The sequence below is a fragment of the Diadema antillarum genome, unplaced genomic scaffold (assembly GCF_040938485.1).
Source record: "Diadema antillarum isolate AM-2024a unplaced genomic scaffold, OU_Dant_1.0 seq00001410_RagTag, whole genome shotgun sequence".
Lineage (NCBI taxonomy): Eukaryota > Metazoa > Echinodermata > Echinoidea > Diadematoida > Diadematidae > Diadema > Diadema antillarum.
Window position 1 is genome coordinate 410,314 of NW_027272164.1, and position 21,606 is coordinate 431,919.

General features: G+C 40.6%; 2 protein-coding genes across 2 annotated transcripts; both read left to right on the top strand.

Annotated features, from left to right (window-relative positions):
* The first annotated feature begins 8,272 nt into the window (after positions 1-8,272).
* Positions 8,273-10,640, top strand: LOC139709152 (tubulin alpha-1 chain-like). The gene is made up of 2 exons (XM_071621110.1): positions 8,273-8,513; positions 9,508-10,640. Exons 1-2 carry the CDS (start codon positions 8,273-8,275, stop codon positions 10,638-10,640), a joined length of 1,374 nt encoding a protein of 457 aa, XP_071477211.1.
* A 3,839-nt stretch (positions 10,641-14,479) lies between these two features.
* On the top strand, positions 14,480-20,345 carry LOC139709138 (tubulin alpha-1 chain-like). The gene is made up of 3 exons (XM_071621098.1): positions 14,480-14,588; positions 18,332-18,554; positions 19,070-20,345. The coding sequence occupies exons 1-3, from the start codon at positions 14,586-14,588 to the stop codon at positions 20,200-20,202; spliced, it is 1,359 nt and encodes a 452-aa protein (XP_071477199.1). The 5' UTR covers positions 14,480-14,585; the 3' UTR covers positions 20,203-20,345.
* The last annotated feature ends 1,261 nt before the right edge of the window (positions 20,346-21,606 follow it).

The following is a 21,606-nucleotide window of genomic DNA, read 5'->3' on the forward strand; positions in this document are numbered from 1 at the left end:
GTGATCCGGAGTGATTGTGTAGTAAGAAATAAGAGAGATGAAGGAAGACAGGGTATGCTGTTTCATTCCTTTCCCTAGGGATAAGGTTGTAGTTTTATGGCATAGGTTGCAGTGTGAGTGAGAATGCCATATTTCAAGAGTCACTTCATGCTGTGTTCATAGTTTAATGAGAATGATGGAAATAGAAGGTATGACAAGTATCCTGTATGAGGTACACCGTACGATGGAAACGGTATTAGCTTTACCATTCAGGCATTGAATGATGGTACGTCATAGCACTCTACATGGGGTATAAGGTAGCCTTAGATACATGGTATCGATCCATCACCCAGAGAGATGATGAACTAGTTGTATCTAGGTGTAGTGGTGCAGTGTACTAAAATTCGAGAAGTATGCTGTATCGGCTATAACATACACCTATGTTACTGTAGCATCAATGTGTTGTATATTCTTCTCTATGGAGAGTGTGCCAGATGGGATATGTTACCATACTCCCTGGAATGTATAATACGGATGACGCTGGCTAGGTGTTTGATAGGAGTTATCTGTTATGACAAATAGAGTCTGTGACTCAAATCATAGTGCCGTTAGGTACAACAAGACACTAAGACATTCATGTTATTTTTATGTAATGTTGATACTACAGCGTTCAAGTTCACTGAGTGGCTTGGAAGTCACTGCACGGAGTCGAGTCTCGAGAGAGCTCAAGAGGGGTGAGTTGTAGTAGGGCAGTGATAAGCATATAGGCTAGCAAGCTCAACACTGCTTAATTTGTACATAGGTTGTTGTTGAAAGGAAACTTGTTTCAGGAAGTTTTTGGTCAGTTGAAATATGCTTTGTTTAATACATTTCAGAGTTGATGTTGTACGATACAGTATATTGGTGTTGATAGTCCTACAAGCCTGTTTGCTGACAAGGTAATATCATTAAATTTGTGCTGTTTGTAGTACATATAGCAGGCTGTGAGTTATTTTGCATATTATGAAAGCAGATGTTGGGACATATACACTGAGTCCAAAACAATACAAAGCAAAATAAACAACAAAAAAAGGGGGGGCAACTATATGCATGTGGCTGAAATAAATCAGAAGGGAGTACATTGTATATTGTGAATTTAAAGAATAAAGATGATTATCAGTGTAGATAATCTTCAGTGACAATGGTATAAAATCATATTTGTACAATGGTGTATGGTAATGAAAACGATATGGATGGAAAATCATAAAACGTGATATTGATGCTTCCATTACAGTTCACATGGATTGGAATGCTGAAAAGCATGAATGAACAAAACTTAAGCATCAGTTGTGAAGTATGTTACAACAATATGCAGTTTGTAGGTATGTTACATGGCCATTGTGTAAGTCATGGTTTGTTCTTTGTTGTTGTTGTTCTTTTCAGGGTTAAGCCACCCTCAATTAAAGTCTGCCACTATACTGAACAAATGATGGAGTCCAGTGTCATTTGTCTCAAACCTGCTGTGTTACATTTGCATTAAAGATAAGAACGTTACGAAAATCCAAAGTTTCACATATTTTCACTGAAGAGTTGTTAGAGACAATTAAAGTCTGCATTGACAACTATATCACGTGATGACGTCATCACCACCTATGTCCTATGAATTATTGTTTGCCCTCTGGTTTCCACAGACCGTAGAAATAATAATTACAGTATATGCCTCTGTGATTGAGTAACGACGACCCTCTCCTCTCAAAAGTCACAATTGATAATTCATCGCAACTCCACAATCTTTTGATATGATAAATTAATTGCTTTTGATCCATTTTAACTGCAACAGCAACGACAATAGGAACTTCGGTAGAGATTTTGTATCCAGGCCTCTGGGAAGCTTATACACTATTACGATCACCTATGCTTATATCTAATTTGATCATGGTTTATACCACTCTTTCATGTGAAGGTTGACTTTCATTATCGATTTTCATTATTTTTCATGAATATTCTCCCAACCTGTGTTCTTGTTTCAAAAGTAAATGCCCCCTGATGTCCAATTCCTCACGTTGTCCATGGTGATTTTACTTATGATTTATTTGCTCGAAATATGTATCAGAATCTTGATCATTTGATTATGCAATACTTTAGCAAGGCCGGGGTCATGCAACACAATTTAATATCTTTTCCTGACGCATGCCATCAGCAATGACTGTCATCATGATTATATGTATACTCTCTGAAATGTAACTAGTTCTGTTACGCCTATACTACTGCAAATTAGTCAAAGCAAGGTGCATACCCGTTGGAATTTTGATGCTTATTTCAGATGAATTTCCTCTTGATGACTTGTACAATGACTGATGACAGTTAGGAGAGTTTATAAACAGGGATGGGGTTTTAATAGTGAGACCAGAACAAAAAACAAAAGCAAAATGATAACGTAACCGGAGCTTATATAATTATTTGGATCGAACAGGTCAAAAAAAAAATGAGATTTGTTGGCCTGTACTCTTCCTCAAGTCAGGCTGCGTTCACATAGAAGTATACTATTCGGGTATTCGGGACTCGTTTTCTAGGGCACGCGAATAGCTTGAATCATGTTGAATCGAACGATAGGATTTCCTAAGGTTTCGTTCACATGAAGTATTCGGTATTCGCTATTCGCTATTCGCTATTCGCTATTCGGGCACCGAATACACCATCACCCGCACCGTCAACTCACCATCCCATGCAGTGAGGATTTCTTCCTCTTACATCCCAGCAAATCTTATTAACAATTTTTAAACTGCATCAGAATGTCAGTCTACATGCTTATTTTTGCTAAAGGGCAAATCCAGACCAAAATTGTCATTATTTCATAAACGAGAGACGGTATACGCTGCAAAAAAATCGAACAAGCTCGATTCCCACTTTGCTATACTTTTCGCAGCTATTCGGTACTTTCGAATCGTGCCCTCCTATGTGAACCGGTGTGAGGAAATCCTATCGTTCGATTCAAGCTATTCTCGTGCCCTCGAAAAATGAGCCCGAATACCCGAATAGTATACTTCTATGTGAACGCAGCCTAAGTCAGTTTACAGTTCCACTTTGCGCATGAGCAGAAAAATGTCCTTTGTACAATCAGGTACGTTGGGGTTGTTTTTTTTTAATTCACTGAGATAAGCATCCCTGATGTAATGATTATTCTTGTAACCCTTATAAATGGTGCTTACGAGAACATCCACCTTACAGCAAGCCTGGTATTTAGCAATGTTGGTAAAAAAAGTTTGTTGCATTAAACACAAAATAATAAAATGAATGCCTGCCGAAGTGACAATTGACAGACCATATTCTTGTCACCTGCTCTGCGTAAATTCATTCTTTGTTTGAATGTGAATTCCATAAATTGTGAGCATGCTTATGCATCACGCTGCTTTATCAACGAGTGAAGTGCCTAACCAATTGAGAAAAAATAAAGATCTTTGTACCAATGTGCCCATGAGCTAACTGAACTGGCTTATTATAGACTGCTGCAGGAAAAGAAACATCCATGAAGTGTAATACATTACAGAAATTGTCTGTTCGCTAACAATTCATCGGAGAAATGTTCACATGCCAACAAATTCGAATTTACTTCGCAATTAAACCCGCCCGGTTTAAGAGAAAGATGCATAATATGCGATGTAAAATGAGCAATGATTAGCATTAACGTTGATTTCCCCCCATTATACTCTGTGTCAGTGCATTTATAGATATGCCCAATACAAGCGTTTGAAGAAGCAAAGGTATTTCGTCAAGATAGAATAAACTGCAGACAGCAAAGTTGAAATATAGAAAAAAAAAATAAATTGTTGAAGTGGTGATTTTCATAATCAATCACCATAATCAATTGAGCGCTCTTGTCCGCGGAGACATTTAAGATCAAACATTTATGATATGCCCCACAAACCAGCGCGTTGCTGAAAGCTGTACAGGCACACCCTTGAAATGCAAGCACGCTCTTTGCATAATTATTCAGATTGGCGCTCTCCGGCATGTGCTTTGTTCGGGTTCTCCATCGACCAATAACATCAGTCGATATGCGCCTGACTTATAAAGACAGGTGATTTCCGTAGCAAACATCACATAGGATCTTTTCGGCCCTACCATCAACGTAGGATAAGAAGAACACCCTTGACAAACTCACCTTTCGTTTCAGCAAATTTCGACACTTTCCCACAGCCAAAATGGTAAGTTTGACTGTCGACTTTTAGTACAGCCTAGGCCTATTACTTGTTTTTGTGAAACGGTGTAGATAGCAGCCATTATCACTGCTACGAAAACAGCAGGCATGAAAGATAATTTAATTTACTCAAAAGTCCACGTGTTTATAGCTTTTGAAATGCAGATCTAGACTTCTACGTTCTCAATTTTTGAACTCTTCAACTGTTTTTATAATGTCGATAATGTACCCCTTCTTGGACTTATTGGAGAAGGCATGAATCATCCGGTAACAGGGGCGTCACCAGCTTTTTTTCAAGGGGGGTGCGTTTTGACACTAAATTACTGGCAGCAACATCAGGTGAATGGCATAGCAATTAAATGCGAGCGAGCGAAGAGAGCGAGCTTGAAAATTTTGACATTTACAGTCCAGAAACTGCCATTTGGAGCCATATTTTTTCGCTTTGGAAATAAAGGAGGGGGGGGGGGGCGCACCGGGCGCAACTGCCGGCAATTACTGGCAGCAACATCAGGAGAATTGCGTAACAATTAAATGCGAGCGAGCGAGCGAGCGAGCTTGAAAATTTTGACATTTTACAGTAAAAAACAAACAAACTGCCGTTTGTAGCTATATTTCTTCGCTTTAGAATTTAAGGGGGCGCATCGGGCGCAACTGCTGGCAAATACTGGCAGCAATATCAGGAGAGCATAATGATTACATTCGAGCGAGCGGAACGAGCGAGCTTGAAAATTTTACATTTTACAGTCCAAAAACTGCCGTTCTTAGCCATATTTATTTGCTTTGGAAATTAAGGGGGGCGCACCGGGCGCAACTGCTGGCAATTACTGGCAGCGACATCAGGTGAATGGCATAGCAATTAAATGCGAGCGAGCGAAGAGAGCGAGCTTGAAAATTTTGACATTTTACAGTCCAGAAACTGCCATTTGGAGCCATATTTTTTCGCTTTGGAAATAAAGGAGGGGGGGGGGGGGGCGCACCGGGCGCAACTGCCGGCAATTACTGGCAGCAACATCAGGAGAATTGCGTAACAATTAAATGCGAGCGAGCGAGCGAGCGAGCGAGCTTGAAAATTTTGACATTTTACAGTAAAAAACAAACAAACTGCCGTTTGTAGCTATATTTCTTCGCTTTAGAATTTAAGGGGGCGCATCGGGCGCAACTGCTGGCAAATACTGGCAGCAATATCAGGAGAGCATAATGATTACATTCGAGCGAGCGGAACGAGCGAGCTTGAATATTTTACATTTTACAATCCAAAAACTGCCTTTCTTAGCCATATTTTTTTTCGCTTTGGAAATTAAGGGGGGAGGGGCACCGGGCGGAACTGCTGGCAATTACTGGCAGCAACATCAGGTGAATTGCATAACAATTAAATGCGAGCGAGCGAAGAGAGCGAGCTTGAAAATTTTACATTTTACAGTCCAAAAATTGCCGTTCTTAGCCATATTTTTCCGCTTTGGAAATTAAGGGGGGGGGAGGGGGAGGGCGCACCGGGCGCAACTGCAGGCAATTACTGGCAGCAACATCAGAAGAATGGCATAAAGATTAAATGCGAGCGAACGGAGCGAGCGAGCTTGAAAATTTTGACATTTTACAGTCCCCAAACTGCCGTTTGTAGCTATATTTTTTCGCTTTGGAAATTAAGGGGGGGGGGGCGCACCAGGCGCAACTGCCGGCAATTACTGGCGGCAACTTCAGGGAGAATGGCATTACGACTAAATGCAAGCGAGAGGAGCGAGCGAGCTTGAAAATTTTGACATTTTACTGTCCAAAAACTGCCGTTTGCAGCTATATTATTTTTTTTTTTTCGCTTTGGAAATTAAAGGGGGGGGGGGGAACGCCCGGTGCGCCCCTCCCCCTGGATCCGCCACTGGTAGTCAAGGGTGTGGGTTTATGTTCATGACTGGGGGAGGTATGACCAGCGAGGTGGCGTCGAAGTGACCAAGCGGGGAAAGGATGTCCAAAATCTGCACTTTAGAGCATCCCCTAAACTAATTGTGCGTGTTTGTTAGTGTGTGTGTATTGTATACATGGAAAAGTTAGGAATTAGCCCATGTCAAGTCTTTTTATTGGCAATGCAAGACATTTTCATATAGACTAGTATGTAAAGCAACACTGCAAAATCAATGATCTAGCTTTGATATAACGAAGCGTAAGGTACAAAGGTGTACATTCTACATCACATTGCGCAACATTGTAGCGACTCTTCGTTCGGATGTACTGAGTACACTGCACACATCCTGCTTATATTATGCAGAATGCCAACCAGGAATCACAATCTTTTGTCGGGTCCGGGCTTTTTGAACAATGTTTCACACTATATACCTATTTAATTATGGTTAAAAGAAATCATAGAAAAATATCTTATTTCTGGATTACCCTTTCATTCAAAAGCAGTTTACTAACACTTGAACTACTATTTCGGTAAATCTTTTTTTTTTTACCAGCGGATTGGGAGGGGGCGCACCCCCCCCCCCCCCCCCCCCCTCCGTAGTTACGCCACTGCTTTTGGGTGAAATAATTGGACAGATTTCTTGAATTCTAACAAAAAGCAAGAAAATCTTTTCATCGCGGGAATTATGATTATGTGGGTTGGGGCAAATGGTGCGCTTGCCTTCCAATATTTTTATGGGGGCAACATTTGTTTTCTTTCAAAAGCAAGAAAATCTTCTCATTTCGGGAATTATCAATTATGGGGGGGGGGGGGGGAAACTAAAATATGCTTGCCCCTCCATGTTTTTTTCTTTTTTTTAATGAGGCTAAGGCTTGCTCTTGGGCTGGCAATATGGATTGGTCAGAAGTAACGTACATAGACCCTACATACTTGTAAGTAGCATACGTACATGCAAACGTGTATAAGTGCTCCGTATCGTACGGATGTACAGTACGGTCGATAAATAGTAAACACTGTAGAATACTAATAGATATTGTATAAAATTAGTGCTGCCAGAACCAGGGGTGCGAATTGCTTTTGCCGACGATTTTGTGTGTGTGTGTGTGTGTGTGTGTGTCCCTGGTGCAAAATATATATTTTTTTAAAATAGAAAAGAATAATTATTTAGCGTCCGGCGTTGAGGTCGCTCGCAGACTGATTTTTTTTTTTTTTTTTTTTTTTTTTTAAAGGATCTGAAGGGGGGTGCGTTCGCACCCAACGCACCCCCCCTGGTGACGCCCATGGGTAATCTAGAGTCTATTAATAAAAAGGACTTGGAAGAGGAACGCATTTTGTTCGTTGGATACCCTTCACATTTTCAATTTTTGCTGAATTTCACTTATACTCGTTCACTCTAAAAATCACGTTTTCCCCATTGCTGTAATTTATTTATGAAGGACTAGCCATTGGACAATGCCTCATGAAGCATGATACTGGGATACTCGGAAACTGTAACATAATTTTACAGGACGGTGATTATGTATTCAAATATTTAAATTACATGTGCAGAAAATGTAGATTAATTTCAATTTCAATTTGAGAAGAAGAAATTGCTCACGTTATTGTATCCTGTAAAAGAATTGTTCTTCTTTCTGAAGTAAGTAAAAGAAAAAGAAAATCATGCATGCCTTCCAATTGCGTCCATCTTTGTTTTGTTAGGTAAATATTTATCGGAGAAACTTCGTAATTATATTTTTGACTATCTAGTTTTACTAGGGGCTTGTTTCGTTTTATTCAAAATCTGAGTTCAGATTGTAAAGCTCGTGCGAGTTTCAGGAGAATGAAACCTACCTCAAAAAGCATGTACCGTGAAAAACCATGCCTTTTTAAAATTAAGTACTTCGCACCAAAGACAGGTTTCGACGATTGAATTATTTTGTTTTTTTTATTAATTTTCTTGAGAGTGACGTCCCGTTTTTGACCAACCTACCTCGGACAAAAAAAAAATGTCCAAATAATTTACAAACAATGCATGCTTGGTCAGTACTATCTGGAGCAGGGCATCCAGGAAAGAACATTGTTACCCGGTAGCTATGCCTATGAATTAGCCTGTGACAAGATGTAAAGATTATATCAGACAGTCAAAACTTAGACTCATGAATAAATTTGATATTTTTTTAATAAGACTGTGAGCTTATGCCTACTACTCGTGTTCTCCTCTCTATCAGCAATTAACAATATCAATGTTTTCCTCTTTACAGCGTGAATGTATCTCAATCCACGTCGGACAAGCTGGTGTCCAGATCGGCAATGCATGCTGGGAGTTATACTGTCTGGAGCACGGCATCCAGCCCGATGGTCAGATGCCTTCTGACAAGACCATCGGAGGAGGTGACGACTCCTTTAACACCTTCTTCAGCGAGACTGGAGCCGGCAAGCACGTTCCCCGTGCCGTCTTCGTCGATCTCGAACCTACTGTTGTCGGTAAGAAGTCGACAGCTATCATAATCATTTTTGTAACATCCGAGGCTAAAGTCTTAAACTCAGAAGTGCAATCCCACATGATAAATTTGGCTTCTATAAGACTTTAGTGATTAGCAGATCTGTAAGTGTAGATGTATCAACAAATTTACACTTCAAGAAATTATGGAAGTTTCCCAGGTCACACATGCTACTACAAACCAGTGATCTTAGTCTAGCAACAACGGTTGCCTTTTAGCGATAATGCAATTATCTCAAATCTAAAGTTGACCCGTACATTTAGATTTTTTTTTTCTTTTGTATGAAATCAGAATGAACAAGTTGTATCCTTGAAGTCATGTTGTACAACTGAAATAACCTTGAGACATTGATCATAGAAGGAGTTGTATCTATTTGATGATCGAAGCACACACATATATACATATATATATATATATATATATACAAACACACACACACACACACACACACACTGTACAAGGAAGTGAGTGATGACGTTGAAACTTCGAGTTTGTGAGGGGTTTGGAACAATAACACTATTTCTTGCTGAAAATAATTAAAATGTGAAATTCTGCGACCTTACAATCACGTTCAGTTTACATGAAATCGAACTATATTTACATTTATCTCTTAACACCAACTGTGACATAATAATTGTGAAAATTGCACTTACAGTGAACGAAATTGTTTTGAATGTCTAATATTCTAGAAGGGAAAAAAAAAACCTCCTCCCCACCCATCTCCCTTGGTGTATCACTGACTTCTTCATTTCCCTGTAACCGCTGAAGTCTTATATGTATCTTTTGCAGTATCATAAATCATTTTTAATTGTCCTCGACTATGCAATGATTGGCCGATGAAATGTTCATATGATTAAAAATATTTCGTTTTCTAAATTGAACACTAACGGCTGTCATTGATGCTCTTATAGTAACGTGGATTTCAGAATTAAAATGTTCACTTCACTTCAATGTTTAATGCTTACCTCTTTTGACAGATGAAGTCCGTACTGGAACTTACCGCCAGCTGTTCCACCCTGAGCAGCTGATCACTGGCAAGGAGGATGCCGCCAACAACTACGCCCGTGGTCACTACACCGTCGGCAAGGAGCTCATCGATATGGTCCTCGACAGGATCAGGAAGCTGGCTGACCAGTGCACCGGTCTTCAGGGATTCCTCATCTTCCACAGCTTCGGCGGTGGCACCGGCTCCGGCTTCTCATCCCTTCTCATGGAGCGTCTCTCCGTGGACTACGGAAAGAAGTCCAAGCTCGAGTTCGCCATCTACCCTGCCCCTCAGGTCTCCACAGCTGTTGTCGAGCCATACAACTCCATCCTGACCACTCACACCACTCTTGAGCACTCCGACTGTGCCTTCATGGTCGACAACGAGGCCATCTACGACATCTGCCGTCGCAACCTCGACATCGAGCGTCCCACCTACACCAACCTGAACCGTCTCATCGGCCAGATCGTTTCATCCATCACCGCTTCCCTCCGATTCGATGGTGCCCTCAACGTCGACCTGACAGAATTCCAGACCAACTTGGTGCCTTACCCTCGTATCCACTTCCCTCTGGCCACCTACGCTCCCGTCATCTCCGCCGAGAAGGCCTACCATGAGCAGCTGACTGTTGCCGAGATCACCAACGCCTGCTTCGAGCCCGCCAACCAGATGGTGAAGTGCGATCCTCGTCACGGCAAATACATGGCCTGCTGTCTGCTGTTCCGTGGTGATGTCGTCCCCAAGGATGTCAATGCCGCCATCGCTACCATCAAAACCAAACGCACCATCCAGTTCGTCGACTGGTGCCCAACTGGTTTCAAGGTCGGCATCAACTACCAGCCACCAACCGTGGTGCCCGGTGGCGATCTGGCCAAGGTCCAGCGTGCTGTGTGCATGCTGAGTAACACCACGGCCATCGCCGAGGCCTGGGCTCGTCTAGACCATAAGTTCGACCTGATGTACGCCAAGCGTGCCTTCGTCCACTGGTACGTGGGAGAGGGTATGGAGGAGGGAGAGTTCTCCGAGGCTCGTGAGGATCTGGCTGCCCTGGAGAAGGACTACGAGGAGGTCGGTGTCGACTCCGCCGATGCTGAAGGCGAGGAGGAAGAGGGTGACGAGTATTAGGGGACGACCGACTTTCCACAGCGCTGATTGTTGACGACCTAGGTGTCTTGAAATAATCATGATGGCACAAGCAGACGCAGACATGCTTCCAAAAACTCAAGTATATCGAAAGAACCGGAAAAAAAATAAATCCACTCAAGTGCTATATATCAATAATTGTTCAAAAGTGTGTCGTTGTGTTAGTCACATTTTGTTTCCTTATATTTTATAAACAACTAAGACCGTCATTCTACAGAGAGTCATTGAGTTTGATTATGAAAAAGGGGTCTTGCGACGTGGAAGTGTGTCAAATTGTTTTTATTCTATTCTTTTCTCTTTCAGTATGGTTGTTTTCCAAGTTTTGAATGCCTGTCCTGGTTAGGATTAGTTCAAACGGATTTTAAACATCTACACATCCATCATTCACGTGCCTTTGCAAACACAAGGTGTGGGTTAATGTGTGTGTACATGAGTAAACGTATGTATGAGTTTGGGTTGCAATTGCGTGTATGCCTGATTGTATATTTGTGCGGTTTGTACTAGGTGTTACAAAAATATTTCCCACTTTCGATCCTTTATAGTTCAAAAACTATATATCAGATAACACTAACATTGATATGAACAATAAGCTGAATAGTGTACAATTTTGTTGGAGGTAATTTGAAAATAAAAGAATGATTCAGTCTCGTAAAATTCAACAGTAATTTTTCAGTTAGGTTTCAGATTTTGCTCTATTTTCAACCAAATGCGGTGTATGCAAGCACATGGAAACATATTATGCTCATTTTTCTTATGTGCATGCTTTTCACCCTGTGTCATAAATTCAGACTAGCGGTGCTCGGGGTAATCCACATGAATCATTAATAAAGTATTCATGTGGCTTGCAGCAGAGCTCTGAACAGGTGGTATGAGAGCCATGTCCATTGTTCAGGGTCATTGTAAACACACACTCACATACATGTACACATCATTGTTTCCTGTGTAAAGTTCCAGTTTTGTACAGAGGGTTAAAATTTGCTCAAAATCTGGAACCTAACATTGAAATAAATCATTGATTTCATGAAACTAATATAGGTTTTCATATTCATATCACCTCCAACTAAATTGTACACCATTCAGCTGTAACTCATATCAATGACAGTTTTATCTGATATATAGTCTTTGAACTATCAAGAATCAAAAGTTGGAAATGTTTTTGTAACACCTAGTATTTGTGATGTTAAAGGGATGTACAGTATTGGTAGAGATGAAAATTGGGCTTTTAACTTTTTGTGAGATACGAACAAAACACTTATGATATAGTACAGAGCATACCATTTTAAGAGGAATTCAAAGTTTATTTGATGAAAATCGGGTTTGTAATGACTGAAACATCCTAAAACAAAGTAAAACAAAGCGATCGTAATAAAGTGTGGGTCCCACACTTATTAGAATCGCTCTGTTTTGGATATCTCAGCCATTTCCAAACCAATTTTCATCAAATAAATGTTGAATTCCCCATGGAATTACATGCTCTTTCATATTTCATAAGAGGTTTCTCATTATCTCACCAAAAAATGTTAGAAACCTGAAATTAGGTCTCAACCAAAACTATACGATCCCTTTAAGACATAAGTACTTAGAAGGTCGGCGCCAAGTATACTCTTATCGCAAGAAGTTCGACAGATCAGCGCTCAATCTAAATAAAAGCACAATATCAAGATTTCAAACACTGACGGGAAAATTACCTGCACAGAAAAACTATGTACTGTAAAAAAACACAATTTCTACATGTTTGTGACAAATCCGATTTCATTTAAACAAGTATAAACATTACAAAAAAGAGCGAAGATTCCAGGTGGCCAGTAAACAGAGCCAACTGGACGTCGATACCAACGCTCAACAAGCTATATGAAACGTTAATGACGATTAATGCAAGCAATAATCATCATGATCTTGTATTGTAGATTGCTGGAACGGCGATTGAATTTGCAGTTGCCCAAATACAATACGAAGATTCAAGTTTATTTCCCATTATCATAAAGAAAGAAAACAATTGTACAGTTGGAACATGCCTTCGTATAAAGAGATCAAACAAATATATAACAATTACACACTTGTATGACTACATCTGAGAAAGGGGCAATAACAACGAAAAACGAATGAAACGGCACTGAGTTTGTGATAAGGGGGGGGGGGGACGTCAACGGGAAAGAGCATTGCGATGATAGAGTCTTGTGTAAACAATAAACCCATTTTCAATTACTAGTATACATACACAGGTTTGTTTTTAGCAGAGAAGAGCAACTAAAAATGAAGATATAGGGAAACTTAGGCGCAAGTTGAGGTGCTGTATAGCTACATTCAATTGAAATGATAGTTTTGTAATAGATAATTGTATGCTTCATGCTATGCGAATATTACTAGTATTTGTTATTCAAAGCCATGTTTTAAAAGACCTTACCCAGACAATGTCGGGACAATGTTAGGAGAGCACTGCACGTTTCGAGTTTTGACATTTTCTTCTTATCATTGATGTTTTACAAAACGTGGTGTCAAGAATGTCCAAATATAGTGTAGTAGTTTAGTGTAGTAACTTTTGTAGATTAAAAGACTCGTAAATTTCTATCTAGGCCTACCTAAAGAAAATTATGAGGTCATTAGGCAGGAAAAAACTTCGTAACTTGACATACGTTGTTCGGTGACCATTCGGATTTTTTTTTTTTTTTTAGACAGAAGTACGTTAGTAAAGTAATGTAGTTTTGTCAGATTAGGCCCATTTAGCCTGTGCAGCAGGCAAAACTATGTAGGCTATAAATGTACATCTCAAATAAAGCGAGCTTGGGATAAGTCCATGTGCACATGTTCCCTCGCAATGTCTTTTGTTCGTCACATTAATACGACTGAAACATGCAAGTTATGCTGAGTCGAGGGGAAGGTGCATTCCAATGGCTTTTGTTAAACATTTCAACACTTTAGCAATGATTGACAAATGATGTCATCTCAAGAATATGAATATCGATTGGTTTGAAAGGATTCTTTTTATGGGCGTTCCCAAGTAATCTGAAGAAAAATAGAAGAAAAAAATCATTAAAAATATATGGAATGTTTCTAGATATTCGTTTCAACGCAAAAGTGATGTTGAGGGTATTATGAATCAACACAGATCAACATGCATTTGGATTTCAGGGCCCCTTTAACTACTGGATAAATCATTACAGGTTATGTAACATCACCGTTGGTAAACTCTGAATTGTTTCCTTATTTCCCCCTTGCATTCCTCACTGCATGTCTGTCTGTGCTTTCAAATCATGAATTCACCTGTTTCGCGCCAAGTTGTTGCTTGTTTGTTTGTTTATTTGTTTTGCTTTGGTAGTCACAGCAACGACTCGTGTATACACGCTTGATTCACAATACTCTATTCATTAGAAACTCGTGCACCCGACTAATTCGCTAAAATAGCACCCATCTATAAATTTGAATTTGCATAATTATATAGGCAATCCCGCCTATAGTGGGAGGAGCCTCATGAGTTGGGCAAGGCCCAGGAAGATTGGCGGCCTTGCTTGCATATTCAAAGAAGAATTTGTAGAATGGAATGTATGTCGGCAATAAAGAATAAACAGCAACCATCGATACCAGCGGTATTTTTTAAAAAATCAATCCGGCGCTCTTGACCGCGAAGCCACCTGTACGAAATCAAACGCATGTACTGAGCAGCGAGCACGTTGTAGAAACCTATGGACACACCCTTTCCTGGCACGCACAACTCATTCTCATTCAGATTGGCGCGCTGGGGCATATGGCTTTCTTTGTAATGCGAGACGACAAGCTCAACGGATATAAGCCAGACGGTTTCTAGGTAGAAACCCACTGAGGTTCTTTTCGGCCCTACCATCGACATAGGAGCAGAAGAGCTCTCTCGTGGACTTTGCTGCCTTTCACTTCAACATATCTCGACGCTTTTCTACAGCATAAGCAACCAAAATGGTAAGTTTGACTGTCAGTTATTTTGCGAAAGGGAATAGAAAGTATGCATTACGAAAATTGGGATTATGAAAGATATTTTTGAAGTCCATGTGTCCTCTTATACTACATTTAGTCCATGACCATGGCATGGGCCAAGACCCGAAAATGGGTTATTGGTACCACCTGAGATGGCAAAATCTTTTTGGTGTCATTTTGTTTGTCGGGTATAGATATGCTTATCAAGCGATGAATAGCTTTTCCAAATGAGTAGCTTAGTCATAATAAACGAATTTTCAACCAATTTAGTCTCGTTGTTATATCCCTATATTTCTGAATCGAGACTATTCGCTATACAAAGAAGAAGGCGTAAATACACATGTATTCATAAATGAGTGATACACGCCAAAAAAATTAAAATAACAACAACAAAGAGCACAGTCTTCTGTATGTTCACATGTGTTCTGTACCCGTAAACGTTGTGCTCTTAATCTTTCAAGGCAGCGAAGGAAATATCCAAAGGGTTATGATGTCCACAGCTGTCACGCGGTCCGCTTAGACCTAGTCTTTATCTAGAACAATGTACCGTTATCATATCTAAAGTTAATAATAAAAGGGATTAACTATACTGTTCTTTATACTACCCTCTAAACAAATACATCAGTTTTAAACAAAAATCACTCTGTTCATTAACAATATTATTTATTATAATTAATGTATTGTAGTGTACCGGTACATTGTTTTTGCATTATCTTTCATTGTTGGATGGAAATAAAGCGACATTCCACGTACTGGCGTGGTATTAGCGTTTTCACCGTAGCGTTTTCTCCGGAAAATGATAAATAATTGAAAAATACGGTAAAATTCACGAGGAATTGCTTTTTATTATTTCAGATGAAGGGATATAGTCTACACTGTATCATAAGCTTTGAATATTCCCTTCGCCGTCTTGAATAAAGTCTAAACGCTGTGGACATCATAACCTTTAGATATTCCCTTCTCTGCCTTGAAGTTGAATAAAGAATAAGCGCACGGCGTTTACAACAGAATACCTGCTGACAGTGCTCTTCTTTGTATACCGGTTAGTCTCGATTCAGAAGTATAGGGATATAACAACGAGACCAAATTGGTTAAAATTCATTTATTATGACTAAGCTACTCATTTGGAAATGCTATCATAGCTTGATAAGCATATCTATGCCCGACAAACAAAATGACACTAAAGGCAAAAAGGTTTTGCCACCTCGGGTGGTACCAATATCTGGCCTGGCCCATGGACTAATTGAAGCTTAAGTTTTGCTTTCCAGCTTCTTGGTATGAATTTGTTGGAAAAAATGAAGATTATCTCAAAAGCTTTACAGATAACTTCTTTGATTATTTTTATCATAGTCCTATCAACCACCCTTAAAATAAAGTTATAAATTTACCAGTAATTCAAATTCAATTTTATTAACTGAAAATTTGTAGGAAACGGAAGTTTAAATGTAGCTCATGTTTTATATATTTTATATTTGGCAGAGGTAATTCATCCCAGAAAAGAAAATTCTTTGCAGGAGATACCTCCGCTAAATCTGAATCATAAAAAGTGTGCTACATTTACCACAAGTTTCCAGTTACCGGTATGAAAATATTTGCCTTCTTTCTGAGTGTGAGAAAATGTCTAGCGTTAAAAGTATTGTTTGCCTGGAGCACTCGGATTTCTTTTATGTTTTCCCCCACCCTTTTGTGGAGTGTATTTAGATTGGCAGAGAACAAGCTGGCACAGACAGGTTAATTGGTATGTGAAGGAGTATTTGTAAGCCCGCTCGACGTATTAAAGGGACATTCCAGACGATTTTTTTTTTTTAAATAACATAATTATCATGTAGACCCTACTACATAAATCGATGGTGCCATGTAAAATTTATAGTTTATACATTTGTGAAATATGCTGTGGTCCTACAGCAGTTAAACCGATACTCTGGGAAAAAAATATTAACGATACACTGAACAAGGATGGTGACATAGGACTAGGAGGCTCACATATTCTTGGCAAGGCAATTCCATTACTGTTAAAATACCACTTTCGTAGTTCCTAAAACAGTTTCACTGGTGTAGAATTCATGCACGCTTTCTTTTCTGCTTCCTTGAAGGCCCAATTTGCATTCTTATGACATTATGTGAAGCTGCTATGTCATCCTCGTTCATAACTATTTGTAATGAAACCATTCTAGTTCGTCACCCCAATCACTAGACTAGATCTACAAATTCAGATGTGTGAATATATAGCCAGTATAGTAAGACCGATTTATAGACGTTGAAATGCTCAAGTCTAGAAAACATCCGGAAGTCTCCTACCCCACGACGCACACGTGGAACGCACACAAAAACTAAAAGTCCAATTGCATTTTACTCTTGATATCAGAGAAACTCTTCCTCAATGTTAAAGGGTGTGTACAGTTCTGGTCGAGGTAAAGATTTAGCTTTTAACGTTTTGCGAGATATTCAGAAACCATTAGATGTCAAAAGAGCATGCACTTCTAAGGGGTATCAAAAGTTTATTCGATGAAAATCGGTTTTGAAATGGCTGAGATATCCAAAAATAACTTTAGGTGAAACAAAGAGATCCTAATAAAGTTGTGGCATGTCGCGTTTTATTATTTGCACTTTTGGGGGGATATCTCAGCCATTTGAAAACCAATTTTCATCAAATAAACGTTGAATTCTTCTTAAAATTACATGCTCTTTCATATTTCATAAGAGACTTTTCATTATTTCACTTAGGAATGTTCGAAACATGGATCCCTACTTCAACCAGTATTGTACAGTCCCTTTATGCGTGTTTTTGTCTCAGATGCAAAAGGTAATTTAATGTAAGCTTCGTCTCGAAGCGAGTTGAATTATATCTGGATAGGAGCGAAGAAAGGGGCTCGTAATTAAACGGCAAGTGTAAACTATTGGGAGATCACTGCGGGGGTGTGGGACTCGAACCAAGGTGGTATCGCGTGTGTGATATACCGCCTTCCTCAAAACCATGCAGCGTAATCGAGGATGCTTCGCATATTGCAATCCTCATTTGAACAGGTCGTAGGGCAAAATCTCGGCCGTGGACGCATGTTATGTGTATTTACAATTAATTCCGCAAGTCACTTTCATGCGTACATTGACCCTTTGAAAGAAAAACAATGAAGTAGGCGATCCCCAAACTACAAGTTGAATACATGTCCATTGAGGCAACTATGTATGCAATATTGATCGCTTCCCATTACCCACAAAAACAATCTTTTGAATAAAGATGTCAAACCAGGTATGACCTATGGATCATTACTGCCTTAAGATGCTCCAGTTCAGTATTGGGTTTGACCGATACTTGGGAGTGGTATTCCTGTCACCTCTTTTGACAAGGAAGTTAAGTGGCTCCATCGTTTCCGGGTTGTTTTTTTTTTCTGAAACAAATAGGCCAACTCATTCGAGTCTAGGGAGGATAAGATGTAGGATGTTAAAAAAAGAATAACGAAGGATCTACGTAATACGAGTTGCTTCCAACCACAAGGCATGGCAAGGCAAGACGAGTCGGAATTTCTTTTAGGGAGCGCTCCAGCTAGTGTCATCCAGGTCATTGAGATCTAAATTAGAAAGTCAGAAAAATTTACGACATGTACAGTGTAAATTACAAAACTTTTGCCTTCTCATTTTTACATTTTGCACAAGACAGTCGTTTATCAACATTGCTTTTTATTCATTTCCTTAAAATGCCAATTTTTTTATTATCAAATTTCTCCCTCCAGCGTGAATGTATTTCTATCCACGTCGGACAAGCCGGTGTCCAGATCGGCAATGCATGCTGGGAGTTGTACTGTCTGGAGCACGGCATCCAGCCCGATGGTCAGATGCCTTCGGACAAGACCATCGGAGGAGGTGACGACTCCTTCAACACCTTCTTCAGCGAGACTGGAGCCGGCAAGCACGTTCCCCGTGCCGTCTTCGTCGACCTCGAGCCGACCGTAGTCGGTAAGACCTTTCCATTGAATCATTGTCATTGGGGAGGGAGTGGTGGAGTACCGCTTGTATCTTGAGGATGACAATACAACTGATTGAACTGGTGTACCATGTGGCATGTCTCTTGTACCTGTATTTTCGGTATTTTTGTTTATGCCAATGTCGATATGAAGAAGGGCCAAAATTAACCTCGTGGTCGTATGTACCCTACATTTGTGAATACATCGTTTTCATTTAATTTTATATGGTCACAGAGAAAAATTGGTGTTTCATTGCGTATCATTTCATTAGTGGAATTGAATGTCAAATTGGTGTCATTTCAGAATCATTCATCAGGCAACTTGAAAATATTTAAAGATTTTATTTATGTGCAATTAAAGTCCATTTTGTACAATTTCAACAGTCGTCCGTGATGCAATTGGCAGAGGCATCAAAAAATTTCACAAATGAGTTGCAAATGAGAAACAAGTTTATACAAATGGTAATCCAGCAGGGGCACACTCCTATTTTTTTCCTCTAATATGCAGATGAGGTCCGTACCGGAACCTACCGCCAGCTGTTCCACCCTGAGCAGCTTATTTCTGGCAAGGAGGATGCCGCCAACAACTACGCCCGTGGTCACTACACCGTCGGCAAGGAGCTCATCGATATGGTCCTCGACAGGATCAGGAAGCTGGCTGACCAGTGCACCGGTCTTCAGGGATTCCTCATCTTCCACAGCTTCGGCGGTGGCACCGGATCTGGTTTCACTTCTCTGCTCATGGAGCGTCTCTCCGTCGACTACGGAAAGAAGTCCAAGCTCGAGTTCGCCATCTACCCCGCCCCTCAGGTCTCCACGGCTGTTGTCGAGCCATACAACTCCATCCTGACCACTCACACCACTCTTGAGCACTCCGACTGTGCCTTCATGGTCGACAACGAGGCCATCTACGACATCTGTCGGCGCAACCTCGACATCGAGCGTCCCACCTACACCAACTTGAACCGTCTCATCGGCCAGATCGTTTCGTCCATCACAGCCTCTCTGCGATTCGATGGTGCCCTCAACGTCGATCTGACGGAGTTCCAGACCAACTTGGTGCCCTACCCTCGTATCCACTTCCCTCTGGCCACCTACGCTCCCGTCATCTCCGCTGAGAAGGCCTACCATGAGCAGCTGACCGTTGCCGAGATCACCAACGCCTGCTTCGAGCCTGCCAATCAGTTGGTGAAGTGCGATCCTCGTCACGGCAAGTACATGGCCTGCTGCCTGCTGTACCGTGGTGACGTCGTCCCCAAGGATGTCAACGCTGCCATCGCTACCATCAAGACCAAGCGCACCATCCAGTTCGTCGACTGGTGCCCAACTGGTTTCAAGGTCGGCATCAACTACCAGCCACCAACCGTCGTACCCGGTGGCGATCTGGCCAAGGTCCAGCGTGCCGTGTGCATGTTGAGCAACACCACAGCCATCGCCGAGGCCTGGGCTCGTCTGGACCACAAGTTCGATCTGATGTACGCCAAGCGTGCCTTCGTCCACTGGTACGTGGGAGAGGGTATGGAGGAGGGAGAGTTCTCCGAGGCTCGTGAGGATCTGGCTGCCCTGGAGAAGGACTACGAGGAGGTCGGTGTCGACTCCGTCGATGCCGAGGGCGAGGAGGAAGAGGGTGACGAGTATTAGACGACAGCTGAATTCCACAGCCCTTCAAGTTCAACCAGAACTCATCACAAATATGATGACTACAAAACAGAGGCAGAAATCTTTCCATAAACTGAAAAATAAAAAATACGGAGGTGGTCGCGTACGTAAACAATGATTCTACGACCGAGAAGAAAATAAAGTTACGCAAGTGTAATCAATATTTGTTCCAACTTCCAATGTGTTTTCCTGTTTAGCAGCATTTAAAGTGGATTTGTCATTCGTATGAAATTGCAGGAAATGATAGTTTACGCGCATATCGTGCATGACCGTACGTTTGTATGATAGTGTATGGGTGTGTGTGTGTGCGTGTGCGCGCGCGCGTGTGTGTGTTCATGTGTGTTTGCGGTGTTCATTTCTAATTAGATTAGCCCTTAGAAAGGCATTAAAATCCATCGGTGCCAAGTAATCTTGCTCCGTTCAGATACTGCTGCTCAGCGGTCACATCTAAAAGCACTTTTCAGGATTTCAAGAATTGACACAATAATTGCCTACATAGAAAGATTGTACATTTCAAATTTCTTTATGTCCATGACAAATTCAATTTCATTCAAACGTGTTCACAACAAAGGAAAATGAAGCCGTGTGTGTGACTGTGTAGTAGTTTGGGGACATGATACCCCTTCTTGGATTTTAGCGCAATTCATTCCATTTGTAAAAGGTCACTAGTAAATCCAACGATGTTCGATGTTGCACTTTTGATGTGGCGATTCATTAGGACAAATTAGTTCGATATACTTTTCATTATACCAAAAAGCAATCTCAACTCAACTGATGGTGTTACTGGTGACAAAACATTGACAATTCGGTAAAATCATACAGACAGTGAAACTGCTAATTGCTCAGAATACAACCAGCTAAAGGAGTTGTAAAAACACAATTGAGCACACACACACATATATGCATATACAAATATTACAACTAAAATGTCATTCCATACCATGTTAATGGTGGCTTTCAAAGTGTTAGATCATTTGAACAAATACTCAATTTTTCATGAAAGTAACCCTAAAACTATACAAGTTAGGAAATTCTCAAGTTTTGAATGAATTCTCGAACTAATGATATAACTGTAGCAATGACGTATATGCAAATAAGATGAGGTCATGTTGCCGGTCCTGACTCGAGTATTTCGTCAAGTTTGACAGATAATTCATAAAATGTGCAATTTTATATTAAAAAAAGTAAAAAGGGTTTTTTCTTACACGTATGGAAAACGATAAAAAGAAAACATGAAGTAAATTCATCACGTTTTTGCTTTCCCAGCATGATAGGAGAGCACTTGACTTGCCTCTTTCAGGAACAGGGGGCATGTTACCCTCAACGTATGTCTCTAACAAGGAGCAGGAATGTGTAGATTTCCTTCCCCTCCCCCCTCCAAAAAAA